General features: G+C 39.2%; 1 protein-coding gene across 2 annotated transcripts in view; it reads left to right on the top strand.

Annotated features, from left to right (window-relative positions):
- The first annotated feature begins 2,224 nt into the window (after window positions 1–2,224).
- The window catches only part of PARP8 (poly(ADP-ribose) polymerase family member 8), a 149,403-nt gene continuing 130,662 nt past the window's right edge, over window positions 2,225–20,965 (top strand). Inside the window, exons 1-3 of one of the 2 annotated variants that reach the window (XM_036226194.1) lie at window positions 2,225–2,308; window positions 2,852–2,953; window positions 3,890–3,944. In XM_036226194.1, coding sequence (XP_036082087.1) covers window positions 2,863–2,953; window positions 3,890–3,944 — 146 coding nt within the window. In that variant the 5' untranslated portion in view covers window positions 2,225–2,308; window positions 2,852–2,862. Of the gene's footprint in view, window positions 2,309–2,360; window positions 2,765–2,851; window positions 2,954–3,889; window positions 3,945–20,965 lie in introns of those variants that run through there. The other variant, XM_016121324.2, reaches the window with a different exon arrangement.

Below are 20,965 nucleotides of genomic sequence, written 5' to 3'. Positions count from 1 at the left end.
TTCCTCTACAAGTTCTATCTTTTGGCTTGGGATCATTTTTCTAAACTGGTGGGCCTTTTTCTAGACTCATTCATCCAATTTGCAGATTATTATCCTCAGTTTACTATGGCATACCACCAGAGTTCTAATTGCAGATAATGGTTTTTATTGATTTAAGAAACATATTAAGGGCTTGTTATGTGCTACATTACTGAATGCATGTGAGTGTGTGTGCGTGTGTGAGTGTGTGTGCACACATGAATATTTAAGGCAGGGATATAATCTCCTCATCTCAAAGGTGCATACAGTTTTTAATAAGAGTGCAAATAATCTGAATGTTTAACTAAGAGTCTGAGATGAAACAGGGTCAGTGAGATACTGGCTGTGGCAGAATTTGAAAGAATCATGACATAAGGATCTAGCATGGGACATTGATGTCTTGGTATAGTTTCTATTGGAGAAACTTTTCTTACAGAAATCATGCAAGAGAGAAAGGTTAGTTTTTATTTTTTATCTTATCCCTTAACATTTAAAAATATTTAAATATATTACACCTTAAGGGCACGAGCACAGTGAGGTTAGCTTTGTTTAACAAAACAGGGCAGCCTGTGAAGCTTGGAAAAAAATCAAATATAGGACAAATCACAAGAAAGCCTATTTTATGCAGTAATAAACCAAGAGGTGATCCAGACAAAAACACTTGGTAGCTTTAAAACTATTTCAAATTTATGTGCAGTCAAGGTTCTAGTTTTAAAATTCAAGCTTTGTGGATAGGAAACTGTAAAATAAATACTTGTACTTGAAACTAATTTAAATAAATTTATTTAAAAAATAAAAATAGATGCTTGCAAATTGATAGATTTAAAGTGTTTTAGAGAAGTTAGAACACAGAATGGAAGAAGGAACTATGGGCGATACTCAGTGCTATGTGGAGAAGAAAGTGCTTTTGGTAGCCAAATGGCCTACACAAAGCAGCAATCCAGGAAGGACTTTAGCCTGCGCTGCCCTAGACAGGAAGCATTTCAGGAGAGGTGTGAGCAAGTGATGCATCATGGCATGGTGACTGTGGCTTTACTACATCAAAGTCTGTAGTGTTTCAGGTAATGCAGAGGGTCCCTTTTGAATTATAATTCACAATAAATGTGGTGTGCTCGAGCTGTACAGCAAATCATGTCATGTTTTCTTTTCTGCAAGATGAAGGAATTGGAGCATATAATCTCTCACTGCTTTTGCATGTCTAGAATCTTAAGAATCCATCAGAGATGACAGTCAATCCTAGTTCTCCTAAATATCATGTTGCCACTGTCAGAATATGAACTGGACAGATGAAGGGTTGGGGCCTGATTGATAACTCTTGGGTTCTTATGCTGATAAAGGATGCTGATTGAAACTGGGGTACCTATAAAGAAAAGAAGCTGCAAGGTACAACCATCCATGCATTCGACCAACATTTAGGCTTCTCTCCTGTATTCCAGGCACTGCACCAGGCACTGGGAATACAGAACCAAATGAGATATGGTCTGCTCAGAGGAGCCTTCTCCGTGGAGCACGAATCAACCAGAAAAATGCCATTGGAAACCTGTCCTAGGGCACATGACATTTAGAGGCAGAGCGGCTACATCGACCTGAGGTGTCCCTAGGCAGAGCAAAAAGTGAAGCTCAGAGCAGTATCACAATTCCAAACAAGGCAAAAGAATTGTAGGAGTTTTCACTTGACTGACAAAGGGGTGGCTTTTTAAAACAAGCCAAACAGTTATCCCTCTTTTAGGGCGACTCATGCCCGTGCCAATCGATTCTACCATTTTTTTTTTTTTTTTTTTTTTTTATGGACAGAAATACCTAGAACTGATGAGGTTTTGAAAGTGGAGGAAGTCCCTCAAAGTGGCTGTATTTCCTAAAGGGCCCCCTAAAGGGCCCCCCAAAGGGCTGAACTACTTCCATCCAGGAGGAAAAGACTAAGGCAGTAAAAAGGGCGCCGGAGTGTGCGTGTCTGGAGTAATTTCAGGGCTTTTTCTATCTTGCCTGATGTGGCAACAAGGAAAGATTTGTTCGTTTTATTTTCAGTTTAAAAGATTTTTCTTTTCCCTTTTTTCCCCCATCCAGCCACTCCGGTTTGGGTTTTCCATATGACTCATAATTCCTTCCGAAAGTGGAATCGAATTCATAAAAGTGGTGGATGTGTGTGTGGCGGGGGTCAGGCTGGGAGCCCCAGGGAGTCTTCACTACCCACAGTCACACTCAGCCGCCAGCGCAAGCGGCGGCCCGGTGGGGAAATCCAGCCTGCGTCCGGGATGGCGGCTACTATTAAAGCCCGGGCGGCCGGGGCCCGGTGACTGAGCGGCGGGCGCGCCGGGCACGGGAGGGTCTGCGGCGGGCGGCGCTGCAGCAGCCTCGGCACAGCCGCCGCCCGCGAGCGCGAGTGTGCGCGGGTGTGGAAGGCCGGCGTGCGGGCCGCGAGGGGTGTGCGCGCGGGAGGCGGAGCGGGGCTCGCCCCTCGCCGGCGCCCGCCGCCCCGCCGGTGATCGCTCTCCGGCCGCCTCCTGCACCCCGGGGCCCCCACGGCCGTTGGTCCGGGCGGGGGAGGGAGAAAGTGAGACTCAGTGTCATCACCATCCATTGTCAGGAGGGGAGGAAATTAGAATCCAGCAGCGGCGAGCAGCAGCTGGGCGGTCACATCTGGGAATGCAAAGCCGACCTCCCCCTCCTCCTCCTCCTCCACCTCCTCCTTTCTCACCCAGGATCACTTCCGAAACCACTTCGCCTTCAGCCCCTGCCTCGGCCAGAGGTTTCATTTTTAACTGAATATTTGCGAAAGCTGGAAGCGTGCGAGGGGGGTGGGGTGGAGTGGAAATAGCGGCTGCTTCTTTTCCAGGGATTGATTTAATGGGGATGTGTTCAAGGCAAGAGCGAATTCAGAAGGATATCGACGTCGTGATCCAGAAGTCCAGAGCCGAGAAGGACTGCTCGTTTGCAGGTGAGTTCTCGTTCCCGAGCCTCCGACCAGCTCCAGCTTACCCTGCCCGCCCGCCGCCCCCCTTCCCAGTTTTCAGACCGCGACGTGTGGAGCTGGGGGTGGGAGGTGGGTTGCACGTCCCCGTGCCGGGGTTCATTTGGCAACAGCTGCTGCAGCAAGAGCGGGAACCAAAAGGGGGAGGGGGCGCCAGCCTCCCCCCTTCTCCCCTCCCCCTCTTGATTGGGGCAGGCACCGGCTTGGGGGGCAGAACCCCTGTGGCCGGAGCTGGGCTCTAGGCAAAGGGGCCTTGCGTTGTATTTTTAGCTCCCCACGGATGCCCCGAGCGTCCAAGCCCGCCTCTGGGGTTTCAACGGCGGCGACCCGGGAGGGCGGGTAGGACCCGCCGGGTTTGCGCAATGGTCTGAGCGGCGGCGGGGAATGGAGCCCGCGGCGCCGCGCTCGCCGGCTGCGCCGGGCGCTAAGGCCCCCCCACACCCCCGGGGTCAGCGCTGGGCGGATCTCCGGCTCCCGCTCCGTCTAGTTCGCTCCGACTGACAATGCGGTGCCCTGGAAAGAAGGGATTCCCTGGGTTCCCGAAGCGCCCAACGCCCCTGCCCGGGGGTCGTCTTTCGTCCATTTTGCTCCCCCAGGAGAGGGATCGGATTTTGCTTTCGCAGGCTGGAGCTTGGCGGGGGCCGCTTCCGGTCGCTGGGACCGGGACGTTCCCACCGTTGCCATGGCAGCCGGCACTTGTTGCGGGGGGCGGCCTCCCGCCGCTGCCGCCCGGGGTGCGCAGCATCCCCTCCAGGGCAGCGCGGAGAGGGGTCCTAGCGGCTTTAGCCCTCGCCTCCCGCCCCGCCAGGCCTTTCCTTGGCTCCGATAAACAGGGTGCCCCAGTCTTGACCAGGGTTAAAAATCCACTCAAAGGGTAGCTTTTAACCGGACTTTCTGTTTCAGATTTCAGATATTCAGACTCCACCTTTACTTTCACCTACGTTGGCGGCCCCAAAAGGTATTTATGTGTATAGAGTTGCTCCATTTCCTGTTCACACGCTTGTGTTTCCTTTGTTCTTAGTGTGTTCCGTGTTTGGATTTTTTTTTTTTTTTCATTCTTGTTGCATCCCAAGTGTTAGGTCCCTCGGTTTTGAATAGCAGAGAGGAAATGTTTGATTTAAGCGTTTCTAAGATCACACCACTGGCAGTGAGCAGAAAGAACTCTTGCATTCTTCATGTTAAAGCTGTTCTACAGTAGTAGTTTGCTCTTTAGGCGTTTGGGGGTTGATATAATCAAGAGGATGCAAAACGGAGTACTGGGTATGAAGTGAAATGCATAAAAGACATAAGATGTCTCACAATGGTTTGCTTACAAGTAATGATTTTCCTGGTGAATTGGCACTGCGTGTTTCCATGTTTTCTGAAGGTTGACATAAACATGCAGTCTGCCAATTCTCCATACTTGTTTTTTTTTGTTTTGTTTTGTTTTGTTTTTTTTAAGGACTGAGGTTTTGGTTTTCACATTTAGTTGTAGGAAAACATTTGGAAGTTATATGTAGCCAAAGCTTACAACTTCTTTCTTGAGGGGGAAGAATGACAGATGCATGTGTTAATACTAAATTGTTAACAGCGGTAAAAGAAGTCCAAATCTAATTTTGTATTTAGGAGGTAGAGTTAAAATGAAAAGTAGCTGTTAAATATGCTTTGCTGTCTTCACTTGTTAAGTTAGGATTTTCTCCCTGTTAGCCCTTTGGGGGCACAGTGCCTTAAAAGAGCAGTGGCCACATGAGAGTTATGAGATTTAGTCGTGCTGTTAGGCCTGAACATTCAATATCATTTGATCACATTCCAAAATATCTCTTAGCTAATGGAGACATTTATGAACATATAAACTACAAAAGGAACTTTCTTCCTTAAATACATTTTTAAAAAACTTGGAATTAATGTGAATCTTTAAAATGCTTAAGATCTATGCTTCAATCTACATCTTAAGAAAGCTTTAATTAAAAGTTATCAGGTTTTTCATATGTTCAGTTTATCTAAGCCTCAGGATTGGTATATTGATTTACTAGTTGAAAATATAACATATATAATATGTACTTATTGGGAGAGAATAAAATTACAGTAGTTTTTAATTTACTGTAGTACCATCATCTTTGTAATTATGAATAAAAAGAAAAATTAGAGGAGATTAAATTAATGCTTCTCTTACACTTAATATCCAGAGGATATTTGTATATGACTAATATCCTTTTGGATTATATTACAGTTAAAATACAGGCATACCTTGGAGATTTTGTGGTTTTTGTTTCCAGATCACCACAATAAAGCCAATATGGCAGTCAAGTGAGTTACGTGACTATTTTGGTTTCTTAGTGCGTATACAAATGATATTTATACTATACCGTAGTCTGTTAAGTGTGCAGTAGTATTATATCTAAAAAATGTGCCTAATGTCAATTAAAAAATAATTAATTACTAAAATATGTTAAGCATCATCTGTGCCTTCAGTAAGTCTTATTCCTTTTTCTGGTAGAGGGCCTTACCTTCCATTTGTTAAAAAAAATGCAGCATCTATTGAAGCATAGTAAAGGGAAGCACAATGAAAGAGGAATGCCTGTGTGCCTTGTATTGAAAACATTCCCCATGCAGTCAGGTAGATAACTGCTTGAACTATCTCACAATTGTTCATCTAGTGAGAAGTGTAGACTAGGAAAACACTGGGTAAGCTTTTCAACTAACTAGCTTTATAACTTTCAATAGGATACTGAGTTCTTTTGACCTCATTTTGCTTATCCATACAATGAGAAGGTGAATCATGCACTTACCATCTTTAAGATCTGTTAGTAGGTACTGCTTTCAGATTCTTTATCAGCAAATTATTGAACTAGTGTTAATTTAGCAAGAGGTGGAAAAGGTATGAATGCCTCCAAGACCAAGGCCAGGGGTTGGAATGAATAATTAACTCATCGAGATAACATCAGTTTTCACTGTAGGAACAAGTACCATGGTTGCTTTTAAAGTAAGAGATGTTTACTTTTCTGTGTAATCCTGTTAGGGAACAGCATTTACTTTTGTCCCTGATTTAAATACCCTGGCTTGTGCTTCTAAGATGTTAACAGCCTGTTAAAGAAAAAAATTAACTGGTACAACTGTTGACCTGATGGCTTTTGTCTTCTCATAACTTATTCTACAAAATAATATATAAAAGGCTGTTTTAGTACAGTAATAATAATCCCTTTAACGATAATCCCTTTATGGATTTGTAGCTAATATTAGAGAAGACTTTTTTTTCTGAAAATGAAAACGTGCTGTTTTCATTAATTACATTAGATTCTGATATGTATTTCTCATTGTGACATGCCAATCAGGCACTTAAAATTAAAATAATCCTGCTCTCTTGATTTACTGTGCTTATCAACTTAAAATATTCAATAGTGTCATTTCAGGTAAACTTGACGTACTTAACCTTAAAAGAAACTTACGGAGAAATAGTATATGATTATCTTGAATTATGTTTAACTATCAATTCATTTAAACCATTGAGAACATATTTCAAGAATAATTTTCAATCGCAGTTGTAGATAAAACTTAATGTACCGTTTCCTTTCTGAAACTCTCCAAGAATGAGTTACACTTTGTTCCAAAGACAGAAGTAATATTAAGAATTTTTTTGTTGCATGTACTGTTTTTTGTGTTTCTGTGGATAAGAGGAAATGCTGAGAGATGGCTTTGTCGGAGCTTGCTGGTGGCCTAGTAAATTGGCCTTTCATTTGGAGGTCATCAGAGAGACAAAGTGCCTGTTAACATTTGCTATTCTGACTTTAGGTAAGGAATGAAGTGGAGCAGACTGTCAGCTGGAAGACTGAGTTCATTGAGTTTTCCCTAATAGGAAGGTTCATGGAGTTGTTATTCTCACTTCGGGATGTGCAAACTGAGGCTCCAGATTTACTTAGCTGAATGATAAAGCTGCCATGTAAACCCTGCTCTGTCACATGCCTGAAATCTGTGCTCAGTCCTCTACAACAGTGCTCCCAGCTTCTCAGCATGGAAACACTTGAACATCAAAAAATTATGCAGACGCGAACTTGAGAGTGGTTATTTTAGTGTCTTATGATTGAGAAATGATGAGAAAGAGAAGGTTAAATGTCATCATTTGATTATTAATATCATCTGCATATGCTTGAAAATTTGTGCTATATGTACAACAAGATTAGTTCATTTTAGTAATGGTCATTATAGGACCACTGATCCTTGGAATAACTCCACAGCTGATAGAGGTCCAGGGCCTGCCATAGGCTCCTACCGAGTGCTGCCTCCTAATTTCAGGGGTGTGCCAAGAACTATAAACCAGGGGTCTTAACTGTACACAGTTTGTAAGTTTATACGAAAGTTATTCCTTTACTTAGTCATGCTTGTGATCTCCTGTCTCGTTCTTGCTCCCTTACTAATTGGCGCTAAACTCCTTAAGACCACGAAGGTTGAGGGTTCTGGGTCCTTCATCTCACTTACAGTCAGACATGCAGTTAATGGCAGAAGAAACAGAAGGGATAAAGTGGGTGGTGGCAGCTACTGAGGGGATGGGAAAACAGACTGAGTCCCTGGGGCAGTAGTTACCTAAGGCAAGGAGAGAGAGAGCACAGGGGCTAGAGGCGCCTGACCACGGACGCCCCTGTGGGACCTGCCCGCTTCCAGCAAGGAAAGTGTCGTGAAGATACAACTGAGGTTTTAAAAATCACACAAATGGTACTCGTGCATTGTAGAAATTAGAAAAAGAAATTAGAAAACAAACCATGCAATTTCTCCATCTTCTGTTATATTAGAATACTTTCAAAATTTTTGTGTATTATGCACATAAAATGTGTCCGAAGATTATATTTTATTCTTTTGAGACCTCACTGTTTTTCACCCAAGAATATAACGATGTTTTTCTTTTTAGACAGGATAGAGAATAAAAAAAATGTTCATTAAATTGGGAGTTTTCCTTTCAAGGGGTGTGACTCTGCATAAGATATCTACTATTTGTATTAGAAACTATTAATACATTATAAATTTAATAATTTAACAGAGTGTTTAGAGTTGCCCGCATATATGCACCTTTATTGTAGGAAGACACCGTTTAATATGGTCGTGGGTAAAATGGCATCTTTTGAAGTATACCCTTTGTTTTAGGCGTTTCTGCCCACATAAATGTTTTGGGACATGGTGCGTGACATTGATAGGACCACTCTACAATCCCTCAGATTTTGGATGTACAAATGAGGTTTGCTCCCTCCTTTCACCTGGACCTTTGTGTGTGCTGAAACACCCATCCACATCATCCTGTTCTCCCACCTCTCCCCTGTAATATCTGCTAGGTGTTTCTAAAATCATGTGTATTGTTTGTACTTGTTCACTTGATCGTCTTATCTGAAGGTGAGCCTTGGAGCTGGATCTGTCCTATTCATTGTTTTTCCAGCCCCTAGCTCACTGTCTAGAAAAATTTATTTTCTCAATAAACAGATGTTGCATGAATTACTAAGTGAAAGCTAAAAGGTCTTCTGGTGAGAAGCAATTTTGTAACCAAAATGACCAGGTATGGAGATACTTAAATACTTCAAAAAGCCTCCAATCTGGTGATGTCACTCGTAATGGAATTTTTTTATGAACCTAGAGTGACAGAGGTCCCCTAGCCGAGTTATACGCCCTGTTCTCTGGAGTACATGCTCTAATGATTTCTGGGGACACACAGATAATGCAATTGTTTTGGGTAATAGGGAGTTATAGAGACTGTGGCACACTGGAGAGTTTGGACTCTGAAAGTATTTAATTCAGTTAATAAAAACCAAAAGCACTCACTCTGGTGATCAAGCAGAAATTTTTAGGGAGAGGGTTGCTAATCTACCTGGGATCCTTGACCTGAGAAACAATCTACTTGATTGCTAAAGTGCATTTATTTTCTTTTTCTTAGAAAGGAGAAGTGTTTGTGTACGTAGGAGTGGGAGGTTTAGAGAATAGTGAAGTAGTCCCATCATCTCAAAAAGAGCCATCAATTTTCATTATAAAAGAAGTACATACTCATTCTAAAAATCTTGAAATATGCAATTATTTTGAAACCATCAAGTGGTCCTTAAGGTTTCAGAATGAAAAGAATGATTTTTTTTTTTAAATTAAAAATTAGCTTGTTCTTCTTGGCAGCAGGGACTTGCTCATCATTGTTAGATCAATTATTATCCAAAATAATCACTTTTAAAAAAAAGCATGTTCCTTGGAGCCTTGGGAACCTACCTCACAAGCTGCAGTGACTAGTGGAAAGGAAAGCTGAATGAGCGAGCGAGAGCTGGGTTTTCAACTCCTTTCTAAATTACAGCTGCTCTGGCTCTTCTCTGTTATGTATAAAATTTTCTTTGAAAAAATTTTCATTGTTAAATGAGTTTAAAACCACTGTCCTAAAATAGCCACCTATTTAACACAAATGTAACTGTATGCAAGCTTCTACATTTAAAAATATATATATATTTAAATTCCACTTATTTCATGGATTGAGAAAATGCCACCAATCATGTTTATCGAGCATATTCTCTGCTGTACTTTTTACCTGTTTTACGTCTTGTGTTTGCAACAAAGATGAGTAGATATATTGTCAGCTATTTTATACTTTATAGCTGAAGAAACTGAGGCATGTGTAATTTAATTAACTTAGTGAGAAACGGAATAGGGATATACTGCAGTGTTTATGTGAGGTCTAAGAGGCATTGGTCGAACTGGCATGAGTGGAATAGTCGGGCACGTTTGGGGTTGGGGAGTGATCGCTAGTGGGATGTCCGCCAGGGGCAGTACTGAAAACCTGCTGCTTGGCAAGTGAGGTGCCTGAGCCCAGTGCTAAGCATTAATAGTCAGAAAATTATGTACATTGGCTGTGGAATCCTTATGCAAATATTGGGCCGATCCATTTAAATTCCCTATCGTTTCTCTCTGTGGCATTTAAAAAAAACATAGTGAAATTTCATCAGTCCTAAACACATTTTGTAATTCGCTGCACAGATTTGCTTTTGGGTAGACAGTGATGTAGTAGATAAATCTTGTTTTAAGGGAGCTGCCACTGACTTAGTATGGAATTTTAGTCGTTAATGACATCTAATCTTTCTTTCGTTCTCTAAATCCTATCTTCCATGTATCTCAAGAACGACTGATAGGAAATATTTTTTATTAATTAGTAAGGCTTGTCATTCCTATTGTATTGTGACATAATTTAGGTTTTCTGTTCAGTCATCTCACTTAAATGCCAGACATTTCAATACATCAAAACAATCCATCATTTTTTCTTTAATTATAGAAGCTTCTCTTCCTAGCCTTTCCCTGGTCAGTATCATATCATTCAAGCCAGGTATGGGGACCACAGTCTCAGGTTTCATATATGTCCCACCTTCTTTTTCAGCTCTTTTAGAGTTCTACCGACTCTTGTTGAAATTGTTGACATCTGCAGCACTTGATTTAGGTCAACCTCTGTAACCCAGTGTGTTAAAATTCTTGATTCAACAGCTTCTCTCCCATCCAGTTCATTTATACCTGAACTCTTTAAGCATGAATTTAATCATAGCATTTACCTGCTCAGAAGGCATCAAATGTGACCGTCTTTTTCTCCATATCAAATTTAAACTCATATTCTTGGCTTTCAAGAACCACCTTTCCCACCCTTTTATTCCTATTTCTCAGGCTTCCAAATACCAACTTGCTACTGTTTGTTTATTAACCTCCACTATCCACCCAACAAGTTTGTATTAATTTAGTGCATTAAGTATATACAGCTGCTCAAGGTTTATTGATTGATAATATCAGTGTCACATAATACATACACTTGGTTTTGCAAATCAAGATCATGGTTTTTATTATCACAAAGACCAGTTTGTTTAACCTTTTCTTTGACCACAAGCGGCATCTCTGTGAAAACATATGATGTATTTATGTTCTAGAAGAGGATAGAGTAAGACCATTAGCACAACAAGTGAGAATGAGAAGAGAAAATGAAATCTAAGGAGGATGGGATGAGAATATAAATAGATTACACTCAACCCATTACAGAATAACAGCAACAATAAATCTTGAGTGTAGTTTATTTGCATATCAGTGACATCCTAGTTTGTGGCTGATACCTTCTCGGTATTAAATAGAGGATGCTAAATCATTCAGTGTTAAATTTAAAAGGGAAACTTCAACTTAAACCTTTGTGCAGTCAGACCAGTTTTTCCTGCACAGAAATTAATAGGTGGCTAGCTGCTAACTGACTTACCCAAGATGGTTTTTTTCCTGAACATTTTGAAATTTAACTTGCATATCCTAATGGCAGTGTTCCTAGGATTTGACAATCAACTCTGAAATGCTTTAGTTATTTTGATTTTCATCATTATTTTGTTTAAGAAACAGATATAAGTTGTTATAATCCAAGAATGACTTATAGAATATTTTTGTATTTGAGGTATAGAACTGGGCTGGAAACTAATATAACTATATTTGTTAGGCTTTCACATATGTGAATGAAAAAGTTAAGACAAAATTGGAAACCCATGAACAAAGATATTAAGGACAAAGATATGTAAAAGAGATGCATAAAAGAAAAGTCAAATACAAAGTCACAAAAAATCAATATCCTGTTTAAAGACTAGAACTCTAGTTCCTAGCAGAGTGCCTAGAATAAAGTAAATATTTCCTAGTATCTCTGACATGACAGTAATATTTTTCCTACATTATGCAATAGCATTTTTCAAACTATTTAATTAGATCTGGGTATGTGGCCAGATATGTCTGGGAAATGCTTAGTTAAACAGTATTAAACAATTTTCATGGTTGGCTTTTAGATCCTTTTATATATTAGTACACATTATGCATATCCAAGAGGTGAATGAAGTAGTCAGGGTTTTTCAGACTTATTTGATTACAGATCTGGAGCATCTTGAGTGAATTGTTTTGTGGAAAACACTTTGGCAAACTCGGAGTCTCATTCATCAAAAATCATTTCTGAGTAAACAGTGCATTGTAATAGAAATGGAAACTGCCCATTCACATTGAGCCCCAAAGAACTTATTTTCAGTAATTTTTCTAGAACTTGCTTTATGACAGAAAAGCTTCATTTAAAAGCATTTCGCAGCTTTTCTGCATGAGGGTTTATGTCTCTGGGTCTTTCGCGCTGTCCTCTGTTGTGTTGGTAAGGGCTCTCAACCATGCTTATTCATCAAAGCCCCGAAGTTAGCAGGGCTCTTTTTGGTATATGATTAGAAATCAACCTCATAAGGAAGTGTTAGAGATAGATAATGATTCTGTGTAGCAGAAGCACTCATTATGTCCTCTCAAATTCTGTCACTTTGACTGCTGGAGAGCTTCTTGGAGAGCAGTCTTTGATGGAGTATACTTTTAGAGAAGTTCTGGCGGGGGAAATCTGGACTTTATCTAAATGTTTCATTTCTTTGATAAATTACATTTTAAAAAATCAATGAGGGTATCTATTTTGTAAAATGATTTTTCTCCCCATGACCAAATGAGAAATTTACTGAAGGAGTTTTAAAACATTTCTCAGAAATTCTCTCACCATCAGTCTGGAAGCACGCCTCCCCCTTTCTTTTAGGCAGGGTCAGTCTTTAAACTTTAGGAAGCCACGTGTTACTTTGGGTGACACGAATAGAGAATGAGACCTGCTTTGAAGTGCGCTCCTGTGGACACAGGGCCAGGAAGGTAGTGTTTAAAATGATTTGTGTTAACAGTAGACGTATTCCTCCCTACACGAATGCTCCGTAGCTTTTCTGATTCAGGGAAACCAGTGGAACCTCAGACATGCCGAGAATCTAGTAAATTAGGTTTCTCATTTCAAAGTCAGTGTGTAAAATCTTAGCGAATTTATGACCGTAATAATATATTTGTCAATCTGTGTGTATCCATGTTATAGATCTTTTAAGAACAAAGTCTTAGATAATGGCATGTAGGAGACCTAAACAGAGTGCTAAAATCTGCTTCATGAAAGAAAGCTGATGCAGTCATTTTTCATTGAAATGCACCACAGCTGGATATGCAGCAAAAACAACAACAAGAACAACAAAAACCAAAAACCAAACAAACAGAAAAATAAGTTAGGTCCTCCAGCTGAAAAGCAGTCACGACTTTATCGTTACCACAAGTTTGATATGATTTCTTAGTGAATGTTCAGATTCATTTTCAGTTAACTAAGAAAGAAGTTTGACGAGAAAATAATAATACAACTATTTCTAACATACGCAGATCTACATGATGCTCAAAGATAGAAAGCATTGAGAGTTGAATTACTCTGGAATTTTTGTTTAAGGTCGAGAGGAGTAGGTAGGCAAAGGACAATGCACAATTTTAAGAACTCCTACCACATTACCGCTTTTAGAACCACCACTGACGTACATGAAATTCTTGATACGAAGAAGTTAGACAGTATTTACAGATTAATTGTAGTCTAAACATTGTCAGGGTTTATAAAATTGCATTTTATACTTTCCAAAGGACATATTGCAAATGTTGGCTAAGTTATAAGATTATTTGAAATTTTTTTTATAATCTATAATATTATAGCATGGTGTAGCAGATAGACAGATTGGTATGGATTTCTTTTAACGACCAGTTGAATGACTTAACCTCCCTGAGTCTTGATTTTATTATCTGGAAAATATGCTTAGAAGGGGATCCTGAACACTACTCAGGGTCCTTGGTTCTCTAGAAGGAGTCAAAGGACTCAGAAAGCTTTTATCCTCATTGTTATATTTTGTTACAACAAAAGAATACAGATTAAAATCAATGATGGCATAGGCTCATTGGGCAAACTCCAGGAGAAACCAAGTGCAAGTCTCCAAGTGTTTTGTTAGTAGAATCACATGGATGCACTTAATTTCCCAGCAGTGATGTGTGAGAACACATGCAAAGTGTTGCCAACCAGGGAAGCTCACATGAGCCTTGGTGTCCAGGGTCTTTAGTAGGGGACAATCACATACACATGCTGTACCTTTGTGACTGAACTCAGCTATTCATGCTCCAGCCTCCCAGAGCAAAGACGGATACTCACTATAAATCACAGTTTCTTAGCATAAACTTTTTAAGTAAACTGGTGTTGCGGGCCCAAGACCTTAGGCAAACAAAATCACTCTTATCAGGCAGAATTTCAAGAGTTCGGAGTTCATTTCCTAGGAACCGGCCAAAGGCCAGTCTTGAAGACAGGCCTGTCTTGGGAATATGCAGGATTTTGAATGACCACGGCCTGAGTTAACCCATCCCTGCATACATGATGACAGTGTCCTGCACAAGCTGACAGAGAAGGCGGTGCTAGATTTCATGATTCACAGGACTATCCTGATTCTAATCCCTGGATTCTTGACCCCATAAGCAACCAGAATAAAGGGGAAGAAATGTGCTTTTTCTGGTAGGACGACAGCCCTGATTGATTTGGAAATATATTTTTTTTATTTAAAAGTATTATTTTAAAAAGTATTAATTTATAAGACACACTATCATTGAATAACAGCTTCTAATAATAAACTATATTAAATGTACACAAAAGTGAAAAAAGCAATAACATGCATTCATTCATATAAATTGCATGTTATTCTTTTTTTTCCAGTCACAAAGTTAACAGTGTCTCAATGCACCTTTCTTATCTTTAGTCTAAAGATTCTCCAGACTCACTTTTGGCCATTATCAGGTCACCACACCATTTCGGTGGTATTGAATTTCCTTCCCCATGTTTTGGGCACCTGATAGTCACCTATGACTGTAGAATAGTTAGGATTTTTTTTTTTAATCTGAGAAATTATAGATTTTCTATTTATTTCTTATTTGCTTAACTTTCCCCTGCCCCAGCCCCCCAAATTGAATTGCGCAATAGTGAAAGTAAGCAGTGTCTCTGGAAAGTCAGCTAAAACGTGTTTCAGGGCCACCGTGAGAGCCCTTCTCTCGACAGGTCCCTCACGTTGTATCAGCCTCCCCCATCCTTAGAAAATTTCGTATATTCTGATACATTTGGCAGTTTCTGCTGACTTTTTTTGAATTGTCTGACATGTAACAGCCCTCTCCATTGGGAAAAATAATATTTTTATTTCAGGGCTGCTTCATAGCTTTACCCAATAGGCGAGTGGTGAATACAACGCAAGTGACACAGGAGTGACAACACTCCCAGTGAAATATTCTTTTGAGAGCCAAATTCTCACTTTTGCTGACACTGGCAGATAATTGTCACAGTTTCCTCCTGCGTGGTGGTTAGGACGTTTATTTTGATATATACAGTAGTCCCTCACCTGCAGGGGATTCGTTCCAAGATCTCCAGTGGATGTCCGAAACCGGATAGCACCAAACACTATCTATATATACTATATTTTTTTCGTATACATATTTGAGGTGCAACACCAAAACCAATTTCTTTTTCCTTCACGATTTCACAGGTAAAAGATTTGTTCTTACTATAGATCTTAGCAATCCTGGTATGATTTTCATTTTTCTTTCTTTCCTTACTAAGTGGAGAACTTGAACTTTTTCACTTACAAGAAATACTTTATAGCTCCTCTTTGGCGTAGCTGAGTTGCCAGCATCACTACTCTTGAGCTTTGTGGCCATTATTAAGTAACATAAGGGCTCCTTGCACACAAGCACTGTGATTCCAACACAGCCAATCTGATAACTGAGGCTACTAAGTGACTAACAGGTGGGGAGTGTCTACAGCGTGGAGATGCCTCACAAAGGGCTGATTCACATCCCAGGCTGGACATAGAGGGACGGCACGAGATGCATCAAACTACTCAAAATTGTTTTTTTTCTGGAATTTTCCATTTAATATTTAATAATATTGACCACGAGTAAGGGGGGAAGGGGAGACTACTGTATATCTTAGAGACATAAATAAGAAAATAAGAGTTTTATAATTAAGAAAATTTAATAACTAATCAAAGCCTTACTGAACAAATAACACAGGATGTTAGTTGAAGGGAGCACCTAATATGGGCTAGACAAATAATTCTTAATTCCTACTTCTGAAATACCCTCACATTTTTGTGCCAAGCCAAGTTCTCATTTACTCCATGTCAAGGCTAGCTAGAGGAGCTGTTGGAAGGAAAAGGTGGCTGGAACAACTTTACACATACTGACCGATAGCCTAGATTGCCTCGACATTTACATTTTTAACTAAAGTGTCAGTTTGATCATTTAAATTAATCGTAAGCAACGTAATAAAGGGGAAGCCTTGCAGGTTCTGTGGGAGAGGGCGTTTTGGGACTGGATAGTCATCGTCAGGCATGCCTCCACTGCCACCTTCTCTACCCTAGATCGGTGCCCTCTCTCTGTATTATCTTTCGCAGCTTCCTCCCTTCTACTTCTCATACCCTACACATTCTCTATAAGCATCTGATGTTTTTTTTTTGTTGTTTTTCACAATGATTCTCGTGGCTGTTGGAATTGCTACAGCGAGCAAGGTGGGAAATGGAGGGCGAATGAGCATAGAGGTCATTTGTAAACCGTCCGTGTTCTAATGCCCCTCCATTCACTCTGTCTGTGTCTGTGTGCATGTCTGTTCACAATAACTATTTTATATGCACACATCTACAATTTTTATAGAGCAATTGTTATCACAGTTATCTTTGGGGGGAATGGATTATTTTTAAGGAAATACTAATGGATAAATAAATCGTCTGATTCCCCCCCCCCAAAAAAAAAACTTACTTAAGTGTATCGATTCCATAAACTCGGTAAAGAAAAACATCACTTTCATAAAGTATGTTTAACTTTTATATGCCTTTCATATGCTAGTAACTCAGGCTTCCCCTTTTTAAGGGTTAGTCTTGAAGTGATGTGGGAAGCCATGTGGTTAGAGGACATAATTATAAAATCAGATTTAAATAAAAAAGTAAAATCTTGATGCATTTGCCACAGATCCATTAGCCCTGTGCACTTTGTCAGGACCTGAGGGCATGCCTGACTTCCCTAAAGCTCTGCATTGCCATGCAAATAAACAAGTAAAAGTTATTTTTGGTATCCTACTTGAAAAAGCACATGAATACCCTAAGTAAATTAGAAATTTTTGCACATGGTTGAAATTTTCTAAAATGCTGAGTTTTTCTTCTTTCACGAATTCAAAAGATACACCTAAGTTAAAAAAAATTAATTTACATAGATAATTTCCCTAATAATAGGGCATAAGTGTGTTTTAGTTCTAACTAAAAAGAATGTGTATTAGTTTGGCTTTGAATCCAGTTCATTTATTCTTGAAGGTCTGTTAGGTCTATGAAGTGAAAGTCATTGATCATCCTGAATGTGGATAGTCACTTTTAAGCATCTTTTAGATACTGTTAATGTAAAATGAGAACAATTAGCATCGGGAAGCTGAGAAGGAGAGGGTAAACATTCCTCTTTGACATCTATAGCAGCAAGTTTACAGATTCTTTATTCTTACAGCCTTAATTGTCTAAGAGCTTCATGTCAAATTTAATTCCAGTGTTAACTATCTGTGAAGCAGTTAATCCAAAATAAAATTAAAGTCCTTGCTTTGAAGTTGTAGAGGAGACTCAAGAATTAGGACAGAGTTTCTTTCACCCTAAAGTTCTCTAAGTGTCTCTGAGTCAAGGACTAAGTTTAAAAAGCAGGCTTCGTAGCGTGGTCATTAAGGGGGAACTATTTCAGTGGTTACTGTAACCCTGAATCTCTCACTTTCTTTCTCCCCACACCGCATTCTTTCCAATTAGATGTCATTGGAAACTAAAGAAGCAAGCTTGTTAAAATCCTGTTCAAAATGGCATAGTCTTTGTTCAGGGACCTATGAGGCCTTTTTTTTTTTTTTTTGGTATGTTTTTTTTTTTCTGTGCTTAATTTTATGGTTATTATTTCATATCCTCTGACTTAGCAGTATAAATGTTGCACATGATACTCATTTGTCATATTGGCAGTGTATATAGCTGGCTGGAATTTTGCCATTTGATCAAGGCATACATTAGAAGCTCGTTTTCCCGTGCATCATTTTCTACTTCTGAGTGGCAAAACCTAGATCTGAGCTGAGCATAATTGAATATATATGGCATAGGAACTGAGGGGTGGGCAAGCTAACTTCCTTTGCCTGTTCATTGGATTTGAATATGAATAAAAAGGTTTTCTACCAAGAATATGAAAGTAACATTTTGTTAAACTAAATTTTAATTGAAATCATTTGCACTAATTTATAGTCACTTAACATTTTCAGTTCATGTGTTAATATTAATTCTACCTACAGGAGAGAAAGAACAGAATGGTATTCAATGCGATAAGCACCTTGTTACTGCAGAGATGTAGAAGTTTAGCAGTTTAAATATCAGATGTTTTAAATTAAAAAAAAAAAAATTGCCAGTGCTCCACAGCACAGAGATAATCTATGTTTGCTTGTATCTCTTTAATCTTTCCCTTATAAAATTAAGCCTAGAGGCCTTATACTATTTTAAATTTCAAAATTAGGTCACATAAATGTTGTGCCAGACTTCCAATTCATAAATAGTATCCTCATGAATAGTGAAGTTAGGATGTATTTATATGCTACTAATTGCTTAGCTGTGGATCAGCAGAGGTGAACATAGAGTAATAATGGTATTTTTAAAGGTTTGTTAACTGTTTTTCTGTGATCTCTTATATACAAGTGATAACTTCTTTTTCCTTCCTGAACTAACATTGGGACATATGGTCTGATAATTGTGAGTACATTTAGGAAGGCAAGATAGAAAGCTTCAAATCAGGCTGACCTGGAAAAGACTTGGTCCTACTGTTTGTGGATTAGGACAGGAGAGACTACAAAGAAATTTTAAAAGTAATGGGATGGTAGAGATAACAGCAAAATTCAATCCCAGGAACAGATTTTGAAGAGATTGAGGTGAGTTCCCGTGGTGAATGCAGCAGGAGCTCAAATTGAAAGCCATCCACCTACGAAATGATTTAAATACCCTGGTCCTAACTGAAGTGTGAATGCTTTATTTACTTGAGGAAAATGTTTGATCTTTCTCATAGATCCCATCAATTTCAGATGTAATGTAAATACATTTCCCCTTTGGCTATTTTACAAGGACGTTGAGGATTAATTAAATTTAAAAGAAAGTAGCACATTGAATTCCCAGGAGACAGAGGAGCTGTTTATCATTTTCTCATAATTCATTCCTTATTTATTCACCTTACAAATATTTGTTGAATGCCAATTATAGTTTAGACACTGTACCAGGTGTCCTAATTGGGAATACAAAGATGAATGATTAGGGCGACTTCTGCCCTCATTATGTTATATGTTCATATTTTGTTTTTTAAGTGTCCATTATAATATGAGTTACTGCGCAGGGACATAATATTGCCCATCTCAGTAATAGCTCGTCTTCGACTATCATCACTAACATGTATTTTTACTTTGTAAAATTTTAAAAAAACAGTCTCCAATAGTTGTATTCTTTAATTAGAATTTAAAAAGCATACATTACTCCACAGTTTGGATAAAAATATATTAAGTACCAAAGGCATACATTTAGACATTTCTAATAAGCATTGTATGGGCTATTCTAGTAGAAAAATGCACACTATTTTCCAAAGAGCCTGGTGAAGGTTTCCTGGTTTAGGTGACTGTTCAGTTGGTTGGTTCTTGAAGCTCACTGAATGGGTGAACAGTTTGGACTACCAGCCTGAAAATGTTAATCATGTATTTCAGTCTGAGGAAGTGAAAGTAGACAAATTCGTAATGGATGCCTGATTCTCTCTTTTGGGTTTGAAAAAAAAATAAAGACTCTACTTCCTAAATTAATATAGAAAGGAGAATTTCTCTCCTTAGTTATTATTTTGGATTTGTGTTTTTGGAAAAGGCAAATAACCGTACTGGAATCAGTAGCCTTTGTCACTGCCAAATAATAACACAGGTATGTCGATGTCTTGGGCTGGTTGTATAAACCAGTAGTTAGGCATGTAGTCTGTTAAAAATCTGTAAATATGTAAGAATGCTTAACTAACATGGAAATTATGTGCTGAAAAAATGCTGGATTGAGGATAACGATAAGTGACAAGTAAAGTTTTATATATATTTATATATTCTAGTTCTCTTCAACTTACGTAATGTCATAAAAATGATAAAATGCCTAAATGTAGTCTTGAGAGCACCAGCATCCAACTTTTGCTTAAATCACATAAGCCTATGAGAAAACTTATGGCGATATTTTAGGCCTAACCTAATATTATTTGAACCAGTGTCAGGAGTGATTTTCAGGACTCACTTGACTTCCATATTTATAGCAAAGACTTTAAAAAATGCTTTTATCAGTATAGTTACTTTGAAAGCCAGGATCTTACTTAGTAAATATCACAAGTGGCATACATATATTTCTATTCCTGCCTCCTGTTCCTTTCCCAGAAGCCAGGTTGGGATGAGGCCTCCTAGTAGGTGGTGTGTACTCAAGAGCAGCCAGGGGACTGACTTGTGTTTCTCCTGCAAATCTGTCCAGAGAAGATCAAATCATTTAATATCTCTGTTGCTTCAGCTGTCCCACTTGTAACAATTGCCCTAGACGAGTTATCCGTAAGTTCCTTTTTCAGAAATGCAGATTGATCATTCTTCCATTTAGTTTAAAAATGTTATCCGTAGTTGACTAGAGAATGGGGTAAGCAAGCCAGGATTTCTAGAATGTTCACATCTTTCTCCCTGGGCATGGAGAACCTTACACAAGAGCTGTGTCTTGACATTTGTATGTTAGGGTGCTTTCATCTGCTAGTGACCAAGTACCCTACTCAGATTGGCTTAAATAAAAGAGGATTTTCTAGTTTATCTAACTCTAGATTCAGTGGTAAATTGGGTTTTCGGGTTGATTGGTTCAGGGCGTAACAATGTCCTCAACGACTTGATTTCTTTCAAAAAGTCATCTCTTGCCTTTCATGCTAGCTAGCATCACTTTCTCATGGGATTACAAGACAGCTGCAGACAAATCTAGTGGTTTCCCCTTTTCCATACTCAGGCAAAGGGGATGGCTTTCAGAGACTGATTATTTTAGGCCTAAGTTCCATGTCCGGTTGCTAGAGTCAGGGGTAAAA

This window comes from Rousettus aegyptiacus, unplaced genomic scaffold (assembly GCF_014176215.1).
Source record: "Rousettus aegyptiacus isolate mRouAeg1 unplaced genomic scaffold, mRouAeg1.p scaffold_m13_p_8, whole genome shotgun sequence".
Taxonomy (NCBI): Eukaryota; Metazoa; Chordata; class Mammalia; order Chiroptera; family Pteropodidae; genus Rousettus; species Rousettus aegyptiacus.
This window is presented reverse-complemented; position numbering and strand designations above follow the sequence as displayed.